At 37.2% G+C, this 20,339-nt stretch overlaps 1 protein-coding gene across 1 annotated transcript; it reads right to left on the reverse strand.

Moving 5' to 3' along the window:
• Positions 1-995: 995 nt before the first annotated feature.
• On the reverse strand, positions 996-18,938 carry LOC112192371 (exocyst complex component SEC5A). Its single transcript, XM_024332063.2, has 21 exons — positions 18,404-18,938; positions 18,165-18,322; positions 17,978-18,066; positions 17,703-17,897; positions 17,504-17,631; positions 17,248-17,406; positions 16,505-16,609; positions 14,615-14,689; positions 10,723-10,860; positions 10,455-10,637; positions 8,236-8,379; positions 7,661-7,787; positions 7,373-7,583; positions 6,372-6,487; positions 6,053-6,287; positions 5,282-5,375; positions 2,855-2,932; positions 2,689-2,745; positions 2,326-2,475; positions 1,696-1,911; positions 996-1,437 (listed from the first exon to the last, which is right to left on the reverse strand). The coding sequence occupies exons 1-21, from the start codon at positions 18,809-18,811 to the stop codon at positions 1,216-1,218; spliced, it is 3,288 nt and encodes a 1,095-aa protein (XP_024187831.1). The 5' UTR covers positions 18,812-18,938; the 3' UTR covers positions 996-1,215.
• Between the last annotated feature and the right edge of the window lie 1,401 nt (positions 18,939-20,339).

Here is a 20,339-nt window from a genome sequence, read left to right on the forward strand (position 1 = left end):
CTTTTCTTGGCTCTAGATAAGGAGGAAGAAAAGATGGAGTTCATCACACAGCTGATTCTTTAGTATCATTTTGAAATTGTTCTGCTAGCAAGGCCCATGTGGATGTCAATGCTGTAATTTCTATAAGAATAATTGCATGCAAAGCACTGCTAAGCACTGCACTTTGAACTTGTGGATGCAAATAGTGCATGTTGAAGACATTGGTGCTCGAAATGCCATATTGAGTATAATTTGAAATTACAGCTTATATCTTGTTTTTCTGTTCTTTCTTGTATGGGGGCTTTGGTTTCGACTTCATTATCATATTTCATGCTGTGGCTTGGCATGTTGTTTGGTCTAATTGGTTTTGTAACTTGATATTTTCAAATAGTAATTGTACTTGCTAGTACAAGGTATATCAAATTTTTTTTTTCTTTAGAAAATTGATTTATTAAATCATATGTCCAGAATTATTGTTGTAAATTTCATATTTTAGCTTGAATGCTTTTATTTTTATTATTATATCAAATGTTTATTAGTGCTTGATAAGAGAATAAAAAAATGATAATAAAAATAAAAATGTTCAAATGGCTGTTTTTGGCTTATCCAATCAGCCATAATGGTAGGCATGCCAAACATGGTATTGGAAAGCTACAAGACTGTTCCAATCCAATCCAATGAAGTCTATCAGGATTGGATTTCTAATCCAGTCCAATCCATGGTGCCAAACACAGCCGTCATGTCTTAACCTTTTTTATTTTGGCAATTCTCATACCGTCATGTAAGCAGTGTATCCGAGTCCAGGATACCTTATATGGGATTTATTTCTGCCAAATAAAAGTGCGAAAAAGCTCTGTCAAAGGTTGGGAATCCTGAGCATCTGAGACGATCATCAATCTTCCGTTTCCAAGTTGGCTGCAAATTGATTTTACCTCAAAAGTCTGACAACACAAGCTCCATTTCCACAGAAACCTTTCTTTGGGGGGAGCACAAAAAGCGGAGCATGCAGTAACAAATAAGATAACCAAAGCGAGCATTACTGGCATTAACACAATGGCAAAAAATATACAAAACTGTAGTTTTAGGGACAGACTAAAGCAAGAAATTCAAGGAAAAAGAAGAGCAGTACAAGAAGCTCATGGAGAACTCAAAGAATAGAAAGAATATGAATTTCAGTAAATTATAACTACAGGAGAACACTAGCAAATACTTGGAAATCTTAGGTCATTGAAAACTTCATCGACGCCTATTCCTGGAGTAGCTTGGAGATGCTGTTCCTTGTGTGCCTCTATAGTTTCTACTGGGAGAATCCAGTGACCCCCTAAAGGAAGCATAAGCACGTTTGGCTGATTCTGGTGCTGAGTCCAAAGGAATTGACTCAACAAAGCATGCTGTATTGATGTGAGTCCTCTCAAGCTCTGCTTGAAGTAACTCAGAGCTATATTGCTGGGCATGAGCCTGAAGCATTCAACAAACTGAGTTAACAGACATATAAAAGAGCTGAAAGCAAACAATTTATAACCACGGTCATACAGGAAGGTTCTTCTATACACCAAGCTCAATAGTGTCATTCATGCCTACACATTTGGCCACTAACAATCTATGATGACTTGTATTAGTACCAAACATCACCTTATCGATTAAATGTTCAAAGCACACACTATTAGATCTAAAGCTTTCTACAATAAGATATTTTGACAAGAGTAGTCTTCTTACAATCAGATCATCTGGAGACACAGTCATCCCTGGCAGTTTATCATCTGGCACTGCATCTTCACTTCCACGTGTTGCTCGCCGGTTGTGTCCTGGATTCTCCACATTTTCAGTCACACTTTCAGTTGCTTTATTCAGAAGCACCCCTTGTAAAGACTTCAGAGCCTCTCTTGCATCAGGTGTAAAATATGGATTTAAAATGGTCTCGAAATATTCAAGCTGCATTATGTACACAGAAAGAAAATGCCTTAGAAACTCAATAGGAACATTCATAGAATGTCTCATCATCCTTTCCATTTTTACTTTACTTTGTCCTTTGTTTTCTTTAACCACTGTTGTATATAGGTTGCAGTAATGATCTTTCTGTACGCAAGCTAGATACAATAAGATCTTGTCGAATTGGTATATAGGTTGCAGTAATGATCTTTCTGTACGCAAGCTAGATACAATAAGATCTTGTCGAATTGGGTATATATAGAACAAAATTTGCTATTTCAGAGGATGCGATAGAGCAAGAGTCCCAAGAAATGGAGTAACTGCCACTAATAATCAGTTCACCACCCACTCTGTAATTTCAACTACATCAACCTGGTACAAGGTTTCCACTTACGAAGATAGAACATGATCTTTTACCTCAAGCATTAGCTGGCAGAAACCATTTGTGTCAAGTGACCTAAGCTCTTTCATGCTGTTTTCGTGGAACAGGCTGATAAAAGTATCAATTAGACCTTCTACAAGAATGCCGAGTGTCTTGTCCAGAAAAGGCTTAGCACCAGAAAAAACCTGCAAGGAAAACAATGCTTTCTTATTAGAGACAAAATAACCAAATGACCAATGAGAGATAGAAGCGTATACAGATTACCATGTTACCATCGGAACATGGCCCAAGAGTACTGTTAGCTTAGGATCTAAACTAAGAGCAAATGTACAAAAATGCACAGGAAATTCTTCTGAAAAGAATATATTCAAGAGAAATACTAGGTTTCCACTAAGTACCTCTGCATGTACAGCTACCAAAGTGTGCAGCAACTCCACAGCAGCATCACGCACACCCTGAAAGACGCATCATATAATAAGACTCCTAGGGCACAACAATGCTCGGTAGATAGCTAAAGAAAAGAAAATATTACAGGTACTAATGCCAAGTTCATTGGTTTCTTACTTTTACAGCAGGTGCTGCTCCCCATTGAACACCAGAATCTAACAAATAGTTCGAAGCAGCCGTTCTGATCAAATTTGCCTGTGTAACAGAACTGTTTAGATCATGTGAAGTTGCACACAAGGGACCATAGAAAATTAGGGCACATCTTAAATCCAAATAGGCTCAAATTTTGTGAACAAATAATTTAATCAAAGAAGGGGTCATCTATTCTTTCTAATGGGAGAAAATGATAATAGAAAAATGGTATACTAAACAGTTTAAGTATTCTATCACTCCAATACCTCGACTAAAAATTAACAGAAAATAAAATTCTTTTTCATTTCCTTCTTCTTCCCCTTTCTCTCTTCTCTATTCTAACTCCAATTCATAGACCACAGACACCAATCCCACTGCCATATGCTAAAACCATTTCAACCACACTTTCTTTATTACATCAAATCGAGTCCTTTGCTGATCATTTCCTCGCAGAACATCAACATCACCATTTCAGTAATCTTCCAAGTTGGTATGCTAGGAACCTCATGACAAGGTTTGTATATCTACTTGTGTCAAACACGACAGTCCTTTGTATTCACTATATTTGTTTCTTAGATAAATCAAGGATCCTCAAAAACAAAAGCCAATAGAAGGAATTTGTAATATTTTGTTTCATGCATTTTCTTAGAAAGAAAACAAAGATGAATGCAAGAAAACTGATGTGTATAGGTGAGACTAGGCCTTGGGCACTATTTCAGCAATTTCAGACTCACTCAATTTCGTCAAAGACAGACACACAAGCAATCAACCCATAACCTGCTGAAAACCATAACAGAAATAAAAAATAATAATAATGATAATTAAAAAAAAAAAAAACATAAATAGAAACACCAATCCTAGTACCCATATAGCTTTCGACAAACAGTGGCATGTGTATGACCTGGGTGTGGTTTCTTGACTCAGGTGTGTCACCTAGACAAAGAACCCTAGACTCAAGTTTATCTTGTTTAAAATTCCTTGTTTTTTTTTTCACACAACTCTTAACTGTTGTACATGCAGTTGTGTTATAAAGCTCTATGTCACAATGTGATAGGACTCTAGCTCAAGTCTCCTCAGTAAGGCTTGTGGGGTTGAGAGCCAGACTCTTAAGTTATGATCTCACTCAAACCCCTTCTATAATTAGATTGACAGGGCCTTTCTAGTGAGGGATCCCTTTTGCCAAATTGATGATCGATGAAGTGTTCATAATCGTGATGTACCATTATGAACATGAACGGTTTAGGTTGGACAGATTCGGTTTTCCATTGATTTGATCTAGTTCAGTACCTTAACTATTATCAAGAGACCTAAAAACTGAATGGTCGAGATGCCGATATGTGACCGAAAAGTTGGTCTTATAAGTGATCCCTTAAAATGGCCAAAAAGGGATTCCTTAGTGGAAATTGCCATAACTATAATTCATGATCAACCAAATGATGCTTTATAAAAGGGAAATTGTCTTCACCGGATACTACCTTAATGAATTGGAGTCTTAAATGATGATGTCATGATTCCTCACTACTTAGTTCCACAGAACCAAACATTATTACTAATTTTTGGTTGGGCTTAACCCCAACAAAAAATAGAGGTTTGGGAAGACTTTCTCAAACTTATTCTAAGACGCCTTAGACTGCTAATTCAATGACATTAATTAGATATAGAAATGAATCAACAAATCTCCTGACTTTAGGGCCAAAATTTTTGTCTTTTGGGGATGCAGAAGACTCCACCCTTTTTGCATACCCTTTCTAATCAGATCAAGGAATCCTATAGAAACAAAATCTCTGTAAGGATCTTCATGTGAGTGCACTTCTGATACTAAGAGGCCTGACCAGTTGATCTGGTTCACTTATACCACAACCAACCCTAACTCTAGTTCATCCATGTCAACTAACTCAACCTGATACTTTACCCTGTGCAGATCAAGGAATCCTATAAAAATAAATTGAGCAAGAACAAAATCTCTAAAAGGATCTTCATATGAGTGCACTTCTGATGCTAAGAAGCCTGAACAGTTGATCTGGTTCACTTATATCACAACCCTGACTCTAGTTCATCCATGTCAACTAATTCAACCTGATACTTTACCCTGTGCAGATTTATGATACACCAAACAGGTAACAAATGTGCATTTTACCCTTCATCCGATACCTAATGAGAGAGGGGCATCTGGCACAAATACATTTAAAGAGTTCTTGCAAAAATGACCTACAGATGCCTATAACTTCACTATATTTCCTGAGCCAGGAAGGATATCAGTGTAGCAAATTGCCTATGTGCACCAAGAAAAGGAAATTTAAAATAAGAATTGGAGATCTTTATGTAGCAATCTCAAAAGAAGAGCCATTTATTACTTGGGCATAAGTGTGTATGTGTGCATGCACATTGGAATGTTCAGGTGTTTAATTATACCTTAGCAAAAGTATACTGTTCAAGAACCTTCTCTTCCAGCCCAGAAAAAGACATCACTAAATCTTGTATGTCACTATCCTCTTCCTCTCTTTCCCTGTTACAGAAAGAGAATATATCAAGTTAACTAAGCATCAGCAATACCAGTTGGCTCAGTAGTACTGCCAATTCCATCTTATTGCTGCTTACCATAGTGGATCTGAACAAATGACTCTTTTGAGAGAAAAAAAATGATAACAAATACGATACAGAACAAACCATATGATATAAAATATCATTGCGCATCTGCAAATCCTACCAAGTCTTAACCCCCAACCATCTAACAATTTATGTCATATTCGACCAGACTAATTGGACAGTTTCATTGTGGGATTTTGGAAAACTGGAATTGTATTCTTGAATTTTTTTTTTAAGGGAAAAAGTTCAATTCCACATGATACCAAAGGGAAGAATGCCACCTCGTACTTCGATGAAAGAATGTATAAAGGACTATCTTCAAACATACAGACCATTCATCCCAAACCATACAACCCATGGATGCAGCCCAATTTAGCTGAACCATAGAATGATCATATCTAATGGTTGTTCCAAGTTTTGGCATCAATAACAACCAAGATGGAATTTCTGGTTCTTCAACTCACACTTCTAGGTTCAATGGGTAACAGACATCATTTCAAATATCATTTTTCATAACTTATCCAGTTGCTCACATGCAAGAAACATCATGATATTTCTGCAGTCCAATGAAGATGGGACAACTGAAGGATTACATACCTCGACTGTAGCCAGATATGTTTGTAGTTGTTGTACAACTCATAAGAAAGCTCTTCTTTGCAATAGCCAATATTACTCAAAACTATCAACAACTGTTGATGGGGACCCACAACACTTCCCCTGAGATCAAACATTTGCTTCTCTTCTAGGTTCTGTGAATATCCATTTTCTACATGTGAACTTCCTTTGCTAGATCTGTTTTGAGTAAGCTCACTACCTATACGCTCCAGATGACCTGATCAATGTCAATGCAAGCATCATGACAGCACATAATGAAAATTTAACATTATGAAATTGAATTAGCGACTCATTATCATACCTGCAAAATCCAAAATACAATTCAAAAATGCAAGTCTGACAGATTCTTGTATTTCTTGGAGTTGCGCAAACATATCCTCTGACCTGGTCGCCTCACTCCTTAATGTCTGAATCATCCTAAAAATTAATAAGTAGTGAATAACAGTCAAAAGAAGATTTCAAAACGATTTTCAGCACAACCAGCAAATAAAACTATTACAACATCCAAACAAATAGCAGTTTATCAATCAACATGTCATGTTATTAATTAAAGATTAGTCAAGATTCTGTTGAGATTATCACATATTTTAAAGATATGGATCGACACATGTAACCGAGTATTCATACTCCCTTATCTTGTGTATGGAATTATTCATGTTCTTTTTCATTGTATATTACAAGTTCAATTGAGTCCTTGAAATACTAAAAGTTGGGAAAAAGAACAAATGCACAGTATAGTCATCGTAGAAGTAATCAGACACATTTTACTCGATGCGAGTGTTTTAGCAGGACTAGTTCACCAATAGAACAAACTGCCCTCACTCATATGTCCAGGATTTTTTGGCATAGCGGTGAAGATATTTTTGGTGTTAAATTTCAATTAAAAAAAGGGTCTCACACAACATCCAACATCCTGCAATTGAAATATAACCATCTTTAATTACTTCAGGATGAAATCGGGACTTTTTGAACAGGTAGCATGCATAAAACCCCGCACTTGGAAGCTTCAAAGTCGAATTAAGCCTTTATTTATTGTTCTAATTACAAATTCAGGTAGAGAATGGACAAAATCCCAATTTCATCTTTATGTTGCTTCAGTATGGATCAAGCTCCACAATGGTTCTCCCTCCTTTCAGAAAACGTGTAAATAGACACATACACCGTAAGGTTGTGTTAAAGTTAAGACAACACCAACAATCTTCACAACTTCAGCGGACTAATGATTCATGGGCAAGTAACATATATTTGAGCTCATTTACCACTGATGATATCAGAAAACCCTTTTAAGCTTTAGAGACTTACAACTTGATCTGATCCATTGCTGAGGTCATAACATTACGGAACGCTAGCGGCAAGTAAGATATTGTATAGGGAGATTTATTCCGTTCAAGAACTGATACTGGGACCCATGCCTCATCTTTTGAAATCTCTACCGTTGATGCCCGCATCCACGAGCAAAGCCTTAAAATATAGATCTTTGTAATCTCTGACTGAAGTGCTCGAGTTGCAATTACTGTTGCAAAATAAGTCCAACCATCAGAAGTATAGAGAAATCAGCAGATTTGGAGTTAAGAGAAAGCTAAAAGATACCAGCAATAGATGGAGCTGATTCCTTCACTTCAAAGGCTTCACAAGCTTTGGATATTTCAATTATTGCATCACTCATATATGGTTGCAGAATATTTGATTCTTCAAGATCACGAAAGGTATTGCAAACCTGCAGAAAGAGCATAATAGTCAAAATGTTCTTAACCACCTGCTGAACTTGGGTCTGAAGCTCTGAGAAAAAAGATAATAAAGAATGACCAAACTGAAAAGCATCCACTCATATGTAACTCGACTTTTCTCTTCAGTTAAATAGAGAAAGTAATCGAAGAGTAAACAACTGATAGAGAAGAATGAGAAGAAAAAAAAGTGAAGACATTAATGAAAACTAGATGTGAGTTGCTTGTCTAGTTGTGCAGTCCATTAAAAAATCCAAGAATGTAGAACTCTGATGATAAGAAAATTTTGCATTTTATATATACCACAAGAAATCAGCAACTTCATTGAAAAAAGACTAATGGAAATAAAATTCACTTATATCCACAGTCATTGATTTTATCAGTGAAAAGTAAGGTTTCCATTTCAGTATGTTAAACAGATGGTTCAGCCAGCTTCCTCACCTTCACTTCATATGCTGCTATAGTATTGCGTATCATTACGGAAACTTCATCAAGAGAATGAGTAGAGTATTTCCCATCTCCAACTTTTTCCTCAGATTTATTTGCTGGAGTATTAGCATTTGATTCCGTAGAAACTTGGGATGACTGAAAAATTAAAGATTAAACATAAGAATGAATGTGGATCTCTCACAGACCAAAATATTAGATAACATGAATATAACAACAAAAATTAGGGGATTAAATAACACTCCCCAATAGTCATAGGAATGACTTGATTAAGATTGAGCATACAAAGGAATGTGAAATTAATCCACGGAACAAAATATTAGACCACTTGAATATAATAGCAAACTAGAGTATTTTTTACCACTCCTCAATAGTGATTGTGTGTGTGTGTGTGTGTGTGTATTTCATCATAACTTTTATCATATCAATTGCACAAAACACCCTCCCTTTTCTTTTGAACCATCGAAATGAGGGAGTGGATAATGAAAATCAAAGGGAAGTTACATATAAGGGAATAAAAACTAAAAGAGGACTGTAGATTGACTTTAGGACTCGTTGAAAACACTATTCATCGTCGTTGCTGAATAACATGCATTGGTAATTGTTGAACAGACAATAGGCTTAACGTTTTATATGTGCATTCTCACAATAAATCAGCAAACAAGCACACTTTTCAGTTTGAGAATGATGAGTTTCAGTTTGAGAATGATGACACTCATCAGCTTTCTAATTATAATACTTGACCAGAAATGACAATGCTTGAAGCAACATGTCAACCACCCTAGCTTTAAATGTTGAACCAAAGGAGGCAAGATATATAAATATTAAGGAACCCAAATTATTTTTCGTGGGAGTTTTCATTCTGTTTCAGAGTTCATTTATGTTCTAGACTGTAGAAAAGTTTTTCTTTTCAAGTGGTCTAATTAAGTTTGACATCCCTTACTGACAATGGTAAACAGTTTTCTCCATTGTATTCTGCAGTTTCACATTAATATTGACCAATGCTCTAAAACTCGACCGCCCAGGCCACCTAGGCGCTGGGCGGCAGCAGACCAGGGCGAGTAATGGCAAATCGGAAGCCTTAGGTGGATAGGGTTTGGGCGGCCGCCTAGGCGTCCTGGGCATTCTGGGCAGCTAGGCGGTTTCCTCCTTTTTTTTTTCTTTTTTTTTTCCCTTCCCAAAACCTAAACTCGACATCAGTGAAACCTAAAACCCATTCGACCCGAGAACTGGAAAAATAGACCGCAGCTTTTATTCGCTCTCACCACCAAGCCACCACGCTTCTGCTCCACACCTCCACCGGAGCTCCCCAGAGCCACCGCAGCTCCATGCCTCCTCCGGGCCTCTATTCTTGGACTCTTGGTAATGATTAATGCATTCTGCCACTATGAAATGCATTCTGTTAATGAAAAAATCGATGAAGAGAGAAGCTGGAGATGGTGGCTACTGGTTTCGCAAAGGAGAGAGAGAGAGAGAAAGAAGGAAGTGAAAGTGAATGGGGTGGTTAATTGTGTCAAAGAGAGAGTATAACTCGTGGCTGTTTTTAGTCGGCAGAGAAAAAGATAGGATGGGCACGTGTGCAGGGCAACAAGAAGCATAACTGAATACTGCTTCTTTTTTCCTGTTGGATAATTGAATACAACTTCAGTTCTACCTCTCTACCTCTATTTAATTAAAGAAATGGTTAATTAAATAAATATTTAGTTTCTTTTTTTCTTGAGGAGGATAAATATTTAGTTTATTACCCTTTATAAGTTTATATATTTTTAATTACATAAATAAAACCTATAAAAATAAAATACAAATTTAAAAAAATACAAAACCACCTGGGCGCCTGGGCGCTCCTCCCTAGCCCACCGCTCGACTAGCGCCTAGCGATTTTTCGAACCTTGATATCGACTAGTACTGAATAATGAATTTCAACAGAATAAAAACTGAAAATAATAATTCCACAAAAAGGTAATAACTGAAATGAGGTTTAAAAAAATCTTTAAACTAAGAGACAATAGTGTCCCATTCTTTCTTGGGAGGCACACTACAAACATATATCAATGCACAAATGGGATGTCAAATGACGTGCAACAAAAAACCAACTTAATCTATATTATCAAATGCATGTGCATCATTAGAAGGGGAGTTCATATCAATTATTATAGGCATATCTTATCTTATATACATGCTAAAGCATGGAGTTAAAAAATTGTCCAAGATACCTTTGCAAATTTTCCGCTGAAAACAGAAAGTGCTACTTTCCAGAATGCTGGTATGTGATGTGTAAGAACAGCAGTTAATCTACGAATATACCTCCCTCTAAGAGCATCAACTTCTTCACCAGTCAAATCGACTGCCACAGAATCAACCAGAAGATTGTTGTTTCCAAAAGCAAGAGCATCTGACTGAAATTAGTGAAAAGGGTAGTTAAGCATTGACCAAGTTACTTCTCGGTCAGTGTAGAATAATCCCTTAAAGGTTCACACTTACAGATTGATTGGTATCTTGTTGAATCTGCCTCCATCTTGCATCAAATAAAGCCCTTTCACGTAAAACATTATGTAGAGTCTCCATTCTAGCTTCATGATCTAGTGTGCACTTCTCTAGCAAACCTCGAATTCTGTTATTCTGAACAAGAAACAAACTTGGAAAATTAAGTACTAATATCAGGCACCAAAAAGTAGATTCAGAAAATATATGGCCTTTCTTTTCCACTTTCTGGTTGAGAGAATACTGGTAACCATTTAGCTGTCAGTTCTAAGGACTCCTATGAGAATCTATGGTTTGACCTCTCTGTTCTTTTGTTTTAAGAAATATTATTTCATTAAATAATCGAAAAACAAAAAGGTGAAATTTATAGAAGGATTAGATGTCACATACTAAAAGTGAACAAAAATATCAATCAACCATCATAATAGTATTGTAAGAACAGTCGACTCGAAATACATGTGCAGAGATAATACACTTATTATATTCTATCAATAATTCCCAAGTCTAGTCAAGGTATGGATATGGCGTAAACCTTCAAACTACATAGTAAAAGATGCCCACAGTGGGCCCTACACAAAGGTAAAAGATGACAGAGGTGCCGACAAAGGTCTGCATCCGGACGCAACTGATTCTTCCAATTTTGAATGTTAAATTAACTTTGTTTACTATTTTTCCCAAAAGTTGAAATTATTTTCACCAGAAAAAGATATACAAAATATAAAGCTTACTTTTTTCTTTTATATGAAACATAAATTTATTATAAGATTAAACAAAATTAACACAAAAACAAAAGAAAGAAAAGGAAGATATCCATGTAAGCATCAAACAACAAAACAGTAGAAGTTCAAAATAGGTGACCCAACAACAGCAGCATTCCAATCATAAGGAATAGCATTGGAATGGACTATATAAAGTAGAAGTTCAAAATACGTGACCCAACAGCAGCATTCCAATCATAAGGAATAGCATTGGAATGGACTGTTTCTAAAGTATTACAAATCTGCCCAAAATCAACCTTTCCGCACAAAATCTCCAGCAGCACACAGCTTCTCCTCCTTCCGTCTTCTAAAATCATCTTATATCTCATCCATCCATTTACCAAGGGCACAGCCAAATGGCCAATACAACTCCAGCAACAATCACTTTTTCTTTCTCCAAAAAAGCTACCATCCTTTGTCCAATAAGGCCACACAATGATGTCCCAATTAAGATAAAGACTTCCTAAAAAATTAAAAGAATAAAACAAAAACAATAATAAAATAAAACTTCTCCTAAAGACAATAGAGAATGAATTGACGAATTTGTGGGTTGACCATAATTTATTTGAATGTTGTTTTACAACTAAACTCAGCTGATGACTACAGCAACCACTTTCTTGGTGCTTGATCTAAATGAAACAAGCACAAGGGGAAAAAAAAGAAAAAACCCTCTAACTGAATAGATTACTTCTTTTGTTTTTTCTTTTTCCATTTCTTTTTTATTCTTTTTGACAACTGACTGAAAAGAGCAACAGAACAGAACTCACTCATATTTAGTAGATCATCATAACAACCACAGACTGTCAAAAATCCAACAGTAAGGCTGAAGGAATAATTCGTACACCTACAGTAACCAATGCCAATTTCCCCACCAAAAGCAACTCAATCCCTCGTCTTATCCAAAACCATGCCGCCTAGTCCTAAAAATCCTACCATTTCATTCCATCAATATCACCCAAAAGACTGCCAAAAACCTGCAGTACCAATCAGCTCTCACATTCTTGCCTCTTCCCAAAACCTTAAACTGCATAATCTGCAGTTCATAACCCTCTCTGAGTCGCCCAGCTTACATGAACCTCACTAAGCAATTACAACCAAATGTGTACTAGTTCCCTAGCAAAAATAATGATAATGGGATGGATATATATATATATAGAGAAATAAAAGAGAAAAGGTTGTTCCCCACCATTGTCTCTTTCCAAAACGTCACCCTTTACACCTCTCTTACCACAAATTTGTTAACATGTGGAACAACTATTATCTTTTACTATAGCACTCCCCCTCACTAACCTTTTCCCACCACTCAATTCCTTGAGTTTAGCATATACTTGGGCAATGCAATTGCAAAAATTGGACTCAAGATTTCTTAGCAGATGATGTCGTTTTCTCCATAAGCTAAACCAATTGGGATGAAAGATATGCTGTAATGGCCTTTTTTTTTTGGAGATAAATAAAAAATATAAAATAATAATAATAATATTAAAAAATATATATAAAAAAAAACAGATTTTATCAGAACAAAAGGAAAAGACACAGCCGAGGGAAAGTGGACAAGAGGTCCACAAAAGCAAGGAGCAGAGATGCAAACAAAGACTCCAGACAAAACATACAAAATACAACATAACCAGGACAGCACACAAAATCCCTACAAAGACCAGGGCCCTAGATAATAGCAGCATTCCAATCTATAAGATGGAAGAAAGACTATCATCTTTGGAAACCTTTGAAACAGAGGCCCAAAAGTTACTGCCACTTTTTACCGGGGCCTCCATGCAACTGTTTGAAAACTCTAGCAGACTCGAAAGTTCGTGCAATTGTTTATCAAACTTTTCATCGCCCTGAACGCAATGTCAAACTTATGTTGACACCATAGAGAATATAAAGCCAAGCGGTGGCTGCTACAACAATGGGCGAGCTCGAATCTGAGTTACATCTTCGCTGCCCCCTGGGTAGCCCACTTGTTTCATCCCAAATTATACAGGACCAAGGACTGGTTCTGAACTAGTGGATAGGCCCTGAAAGGAGAAGGATCCGCTAACATGATCGAACAAGAACGAAGATCCTCATGCCTCAACTCTCAGCTTCTAGTCACTCGCTTCTATTCAGTAGTGGGAATGGCCAGAAGGGTGAGAATTGAGCTGCCCTATATCTTACTCTCTCCCAAAGCTCTTCCACCCCTACTCCTAAATAATCTTCAAAGATCCTCCTGTTTCTTTCCATCCAAAGCACACAAATGACAGCAAGAACACTACAACCCATAAAAAGATGATTGAAAAGACAATGACTTTCTTCTGGGGGCTCCCAATTAACTCCAGCCTCCCATACTAATTTCTTCCAAAGAAACGAAGTCACTACTTAGAGCACAGAAACATGATCCACACTCTCCCCTTCATTCTGCACATGACACATCAGTGATGAGAAAAACAGCAGTCTTCTTTTTTGAAGTATATCGCACGTGTTCACCCTTCCATGAGCCACCAATCAACCTAACATCTGAACCTTACAACGGACTTTTGCTTTCCAAAATCCATCTAACTGGTGGGAAAATTGAATCTGAATTCACGTCTAAGATACACACTAATGACCATTCTTTTTGGTCCTTGGATGTAAAGAAAGAGAAGAAGTTTTGAGGGGGGATGAGCTGACTCATCTGTGAGAGAGGGTTCACTTCGGGCCACAGGCTTCAGTTTCAGCAGTGGTCAGGGATGGTTACTTCCTTTATTGCAAAGAATGCTGGTGTATTTTGTTGTTTTAGCTGTCACGTCTTTCTTTGTCGTTTTATTCCTTTTTTTAAGCTTAGTAGATATCTCATCCACTGGAAATCTTAGTAGATATCCGGTCCACTGTCCAGTACTTTCTCTTCTGTTTAATGAATCCTATCAAAATAAAAATAAAAAAAACAAACAAACAAACAAAACAAAACAAAACTATACAGATGTAGACCAGTTAGAAGTTATTTGGTTAAAAAAGTTAGAAGGTTTCACCAACTGAGTAACTGTGTTTTCAAATCCTAATAATCATAAGGGATATATGTAAACAATAGATGTTTGAATCACAAAAACAAATTGTTCGGAGAATTTAAAAAGAATAAAGAAACCAATCCAAGCATCAAGCATTAGTATGAAATTACTCACCTGTATATTTAAATAATGCCAAACAGGATCCGACTCAGGCTCCAGCTCCAACAGTAGTCTTACTGTGTTTTCAAGCTACATTCACCACAAGAATAACACAAATAAATTGGCTTATCTAAAGAAAGTTTCATAAGAAAATTGTTAACACAAAAATACAACAATAATTGCCAAATAAAAAGCAAGGCTGTATCAATTGGCATGTAAATAGCATAAACTCTGAAGGACAGGATCCCAAAGCTACCTTGCTAATATGATCTAGACACAGGATGGCAAACCTTCACTTTGATCTAGACATCTCACCTCTCAAAATGATCATCTTTACTTTTGTTTCCTTCTTCTAATGTTACCTAGACACCAAATTCCACCTCTCCCAGTGATCCTTTCTACGCCTCCATAAACCTCCTACCAGAAACAGTATCTTATTACCACATCCAAAGAGTCCCTTTATTAAGTTAACCTCCACACTACTTACCATGAATGACACCATCTCGAAAATTCCCCTTCAAACCACCACAGTCAATTCTCTAATTAGCCAAATTTCCATTTACCAAATTCATGACTCCTAATTCCTAAGCCACCATTCCAAGAAAGGTAGCCGGTGTTTAGAAAACACAAAAACAGTTTGCTTTTGTCCTAAACCCTTTCATGTTTAGGCAGAATATGAAAGGAGGTCAAATTGGTGGCACCTAACCTCTAAATCACTCGGCCTAGGTCCTAAAAATTGTAGCAAACAGGGTGGCATAACTTCCCACCTTTTTTCTTTTCACTTCTGAGAAAAGATCAAACTACTCTCAAGACTGATACAAACTCCAAAACTATAAAATAAGTTCCTATAGGAATAAATGATGCAGGGTTATAAACTTTCTAATACCATGCTGCCAGTACAAAAAATTTCAGGTGCTTAATAGGCAGACTGACCTTTCACATAGGACACAACAATCTATACATGTGTGTTCACTAAAAAGTAAAAGCCATTTTTTATAACCTAGTGGAATTGTTCTTCATGAACATCTCATCCGAGAAATTTACAGTCCACAATTCCTAGGCTATGCAAAGTTTTAGCTTCCATTCTTGCAAAACCATCTCTTGTGATGGTGTTTATGCCCTCTTTTTGAATGGAATCTTGCCCTCTACTATCAGAACTATCTCTTCTGTAATGTTTCATTACTGTCATCAACAACTGAATAGCTGAAAGATTAAAACGAGGTCCTTTTGCCTCAAACCCAGACATTCTCAGAATCCCACTTCAACTACATTATGAAAGAAGAAAAGGAAACAAGCAGGAATATCCAAAATTTTACAAATGTCCTGCTAAATGTATGGAGAGGACCTGCATAGCAACAGTAATAATTATTTTCAGAGCCAACTACCATGTAATTAACCCAACCTGTGTTTCTGTTTACTTGCTATTTTGTTAATGACTTGGTTTTTCAAATTGATTATTATTTCATCCAATTGAAGTGGAGCGTAGAAAAAAAATTGAGTAATAGGAAAAACACCTGTATCTTATATGTTAAGCCAACAAGGCTTATTATGGTTAAGCTTCTGAAGGCCCCAAAAAGCCCTTTGTTAGACATACATGTTTATTATATGAGGGTCATATTGTTAAAACATTCTTTTTGATAAAATAAAGGTAAAAATAAAGCCAAATATATCAAAACTGCCCCAATCAGTTTGCATCATACTGTGGACAAAAAGAAATATCCAAAAAGCTGCTCATTCATTTTAATTTTTTTTTGTTTTCTTTTTTCAAATTTTTTGTTTTCCTTCTATATTGTTATTGAAAACAAAAGTGCTGGCTCTCACGAAGTGCATGTTGAGAGGCTACCTCATGCTAGTTTACTATTGCTACGAGTAAATACGTGCTAATAGTTTACATCCTAAGCTTACATTGGTTAGATCTATCTGTGGATCTTCCATAGACTTGTATAGAGTGCCTTTAAACTCATGCATCACTTTCTCAACCTCTTCAAGAACACGTTTCAGTATTCCCACCTGCAGTTGAATGACAGAGAAGTGTGATTCAGAAAATAGTACTCCAAAGCAAATGATTCAACAGATTGAGAAATAAATAAACAGTATTCTGCCTAAAAAGCCTGGATTACAAAAGGAGGTTTTCCAACAATCATTATCAATAGTGTGAAAAAAAATTCATAGGATGGGAGAATACCAGTCAAACATAACAAATATAATATATCAGAATTCAAGTCAGATAGTAGGAAAGGCTCCAAGGTGGACTCTCTTCATTCCTAATAGTATCAAACTACATTGCACTGGGAAACTAGTTATGGATGTGCAACCATACAACATTACTCGGGGAAAAGAAAAAAAACACAAAAATTTAAAGAACCAATGCATAAAAGTACCACATATATGCGACTTATTTTACAATAAAAAGTACATAACAGCTCCCGATGATAGTCAATCAGAAGAAACTTCCAACTCAATGTTTAATAACTCTCTAAAAGAAAGTTAGAAATGGGTCAAAGGATCTCCTTGATCCCTGCAAAATAAACAGCAGGAGTGCACCTCCTCCAACAATTTCAATATATCTCCGTAAAATCAAATCCCATACGTAAAAACCACATATGAAAATTTTAACAAAAATTAAATTAATAGAGATGGTTGTATACATGAGAAGGGAGAGCAATCGACTTCGCCTTCTTGTATTCCCTAACTGCCAAGTCATATTCACCCTTGCTTATGCTACCACGAATTGTACTGGGCAAATTGAATAGCGTTCGGAACCTCTGCAGCATTCCCTGGACTGACCTAATCTTTTCAGCTTCAGCCTATAATCATTCAAAAAGTTGATGAAAACTATATCATCCGAGTTGAATAAACAGGTATAAACCATCCAACAAAATCCAAAATTCAAGTCTGACTGACCTGTCTCTCAAATAGATGCTGGAAAGCACGATTAGCCAATGAACTGACTCCTTCCATGCATTTGAACAAATGAGTAGTCCCTGAACCTTCAGGATCATCTTCAATCCGTTTTAATTTTGACTCGATATCTGCAAAAATATCTTCCACATGAAAAATCAAGAAACGCCAGAACCCAGTGAGAGATGTGATGGTTTCATACCATCAATTGTGGTTTTGCAAGAGACGAAGCAGTCAAAATTGTCTTTGACCAATTGTTTTCTCTGCTGAGTGCGTCCTATAAGATCACTTTTAAGAGCCAGAGCACCAGCCTCCAAATCAGCTGCATTTGTTTCTTGGTGAATCCGGGATATGAAGACCTTGGCATCAAATTTCTCAGAGAAATACAACAACTTCTCTGCAAATATGAAGGTGCGAGTCAGTAACAGCGGTAGCATGGTGTACGGTAGTAAAAAACTAGCAGAAATGATACATTACCACGAAGGGTGTTGTCCAACTTGTCATCCTTGGTTGGAGAATAGTCGGAGGACTCGGTTATGAGTCTCAAGGTTTTGTTGTCTATAATGCTGTTGGAACACACAAAAATGCATGCAGGTGGTGAGTAACAACAGGAAGGAAAGCTTAGAATAATAAAACTGTGAAGAGGAAGAGGAATTGAACCCACCCGAGGCCTAGGGGATCAATACACTCCATGCCACGAGGGAAGGACTGCAAATTGGTTAGTCCCTTCCTTGGCAAACCTGCAGTGGACGCTTTACGCTCAACTTTAATGGCCACCGGTGCTGCTCTTGTCTCTCGCATTCCACGAACCCTGCGAGCAAGCTGTTTACACACACTCACGCACTCAGAAATCGAATCCAATCAAGCATTCAGAAACAACTCAAATCGAATCGAATGGAGTACCTCGGCCTCGTCCACATGCTTCCAGCAACCAGGCTCGTCGCCGTCCCAAGCAGCCTCGTCGTCTTTAGGTCTGGCGGCACCAGAAGAGCCGCGGAACCGCACACGTTGCTGATCTCTCGAGGTGGAGTCCTCATCGCCGCTGGATATGCTGAGCATATCGACATCCGATTCGTCGTCGTCGTCGACCACTCGCCGCTTCTGCTGCTGCTGCTGCTGCTGCGGCGGCGGCTTCTTGTTGCCATTGGACTTCTTGGCTGCTGCCGGAGGAGGAGGAGGGGCTTGGACGTAATTGGCAACGGGTCTCCGGGAGTTGCTTGACGGTGGCTTCTGATAATTCACATCTCTCTGAGATTGCTCCTTCAGAGCCATCTGGAGGAGCTCATCCTCGTCCTCACTGCCGCTCGACATCCAATCAACACAGGACGGCCGGAGAAGAAGACCACAATCGGAAGGAGATCACGGACTCTGCTTCCTTCTCTTTTCGCCAAAATTCCTTATAAGCGAATTTTTCATTACCGTACATTTTTGTCATAAAAAAAAATTATTTATTTATGCTGCTGGATTTTCGAACTTTCACCTGGCTTTACCATCTTTACTGTATAAAACTCGCAAGATACTATAGTTGAGGAAGTCTACAATACGCTGGTTTACAAGTTACAGACATTGACAATGTTCAACGTGGGCACGCGGATAGAGGCAGAATGGATCAAAGTAGGGTCTAAATGTAATTTCACAGTTAATGGTGTTTATAGGTAAATTGGTGGTTGTTAGAGCAACTTCAGCAGTTTCCCCATATTTTTATTTTTCTCTTCTTTAGGGAAAAATGAGTCTCTTTTACTCTAACAGATTCCTTATAACTATCCCTATTTTAGGGAAAGTAAGGAAAGAAAAAACTAAATTCCTTATATTTGCAGCAATCTCTAAAATTTTAAGGAACAATATGAAGATTTTAGACATTGCTGTAAAATAGAGAATCTGTTGGAGTTGAAGAAGAAAAATATGCTAAAATTTTGACTTTTGTTTCCTTATTATATGGAAATTATAGAGAAGTTGTTGGAGTTGCTCTTAAGATAAAAATGTAGGGATAGAATTGACCCGAACCAAGCGTTTTCTTGGACACCAAAGCGTCCACGTCTCTAGTTTATCCCGCTAATAGAAGAAAGCTTCGGTTAATGAACAAAGTAGTGGTTTTCCAATTACTCAGAGCACATCCGTAGTGAAGGGAAGTGGCAATGAGGTAAGTCTGAATGATAGTGTAGTCGAATATTATGAAAGGTTTGAGGAAACTTTCAGATCTTACAAAACTATGGTGGGATAGCAAAATTGGGGAAATCAAAAGATTTTTCTCGTCCCCTCACACACTTTGGCGGTAAGTCTTAAAATAAAGTTTAATTATAAGCTTTATTATATGTTAGATATTGGGTTGAAGTGGTCCTTAATAATCAATCACAGCAAGTGAGTGTGTACATTTATACATGGTCATGAAACCAATCCCATTTACTCGTACAGAACAGATATGTAACTGAAATGACCTTGAATGCAAGTTATTATGGAAAACAACGAATTAGGTCTACGCTACACTGGCCACCTGTACCATCGCTCCTTACCGCCAGACGAAGAAGAATTGGATGATAATTGTGTATTAAGAATTTGGGAAGATAAGGAACGCTCACCTGGATTTTACAATCAAGGAGGGAAATGGCTTGGTAATACATCACAAACTAGTAATGATAAATCCAATCTGATGGATGTAGAGATATTAGAAAGAACGAATGTTGTCGACTGTGTAGACTTAAATGGCAAGGATTACAACACTTTGAATATCGATGACATGAAGAATGTTGTCTTCGGCATCGTGTGCGAAGCTGAAAAGTTATATCGCTTATACTCTCGTGTTATTAGATTCAGCACAAGAAAGAACAAGAAGATTAGAGCA

This window comes from Rosa chinensis, chromosome 1 (genome assembly GCF_002994745.2).
Source record: "Rosa chinensis cultivar Old Blush chromosome 1, RchiOBHm-V2, whole genome shotgun sequence".
Classification (NCBI taxonomy): Eukaryota; Viridiplantae; Streptophyta; class Magnoliopsida; order Rosales; family Rosaceae; genus Rosa; species Rosa chinensis.

Bases quoted from the DNA above. Each gene is read 5' to 3' on its own strand.
- LOC112192371 (XM_024332063.2), bottom strand. From the start codon at position 18,811: ATGTCGAGCGGCAGTGAGGACGAGGATGAGCTCCTCCAGATGGCTCTG. The intron at 8,380-10,454 runs GTATCTTGGACA...TTAATTTTTCAG, and splicing joins TCAGCGGAAAATTTGCAAAG to TCATCCCAAGTTTCTACGGA. The intron at 7,584-7,660 runs GTATCTTTTAGC...ATTTTGCAACAG, and splicing joins ATCAGCTCCATCTATTGCTG to TAATTGCAACTCGAGCACTT.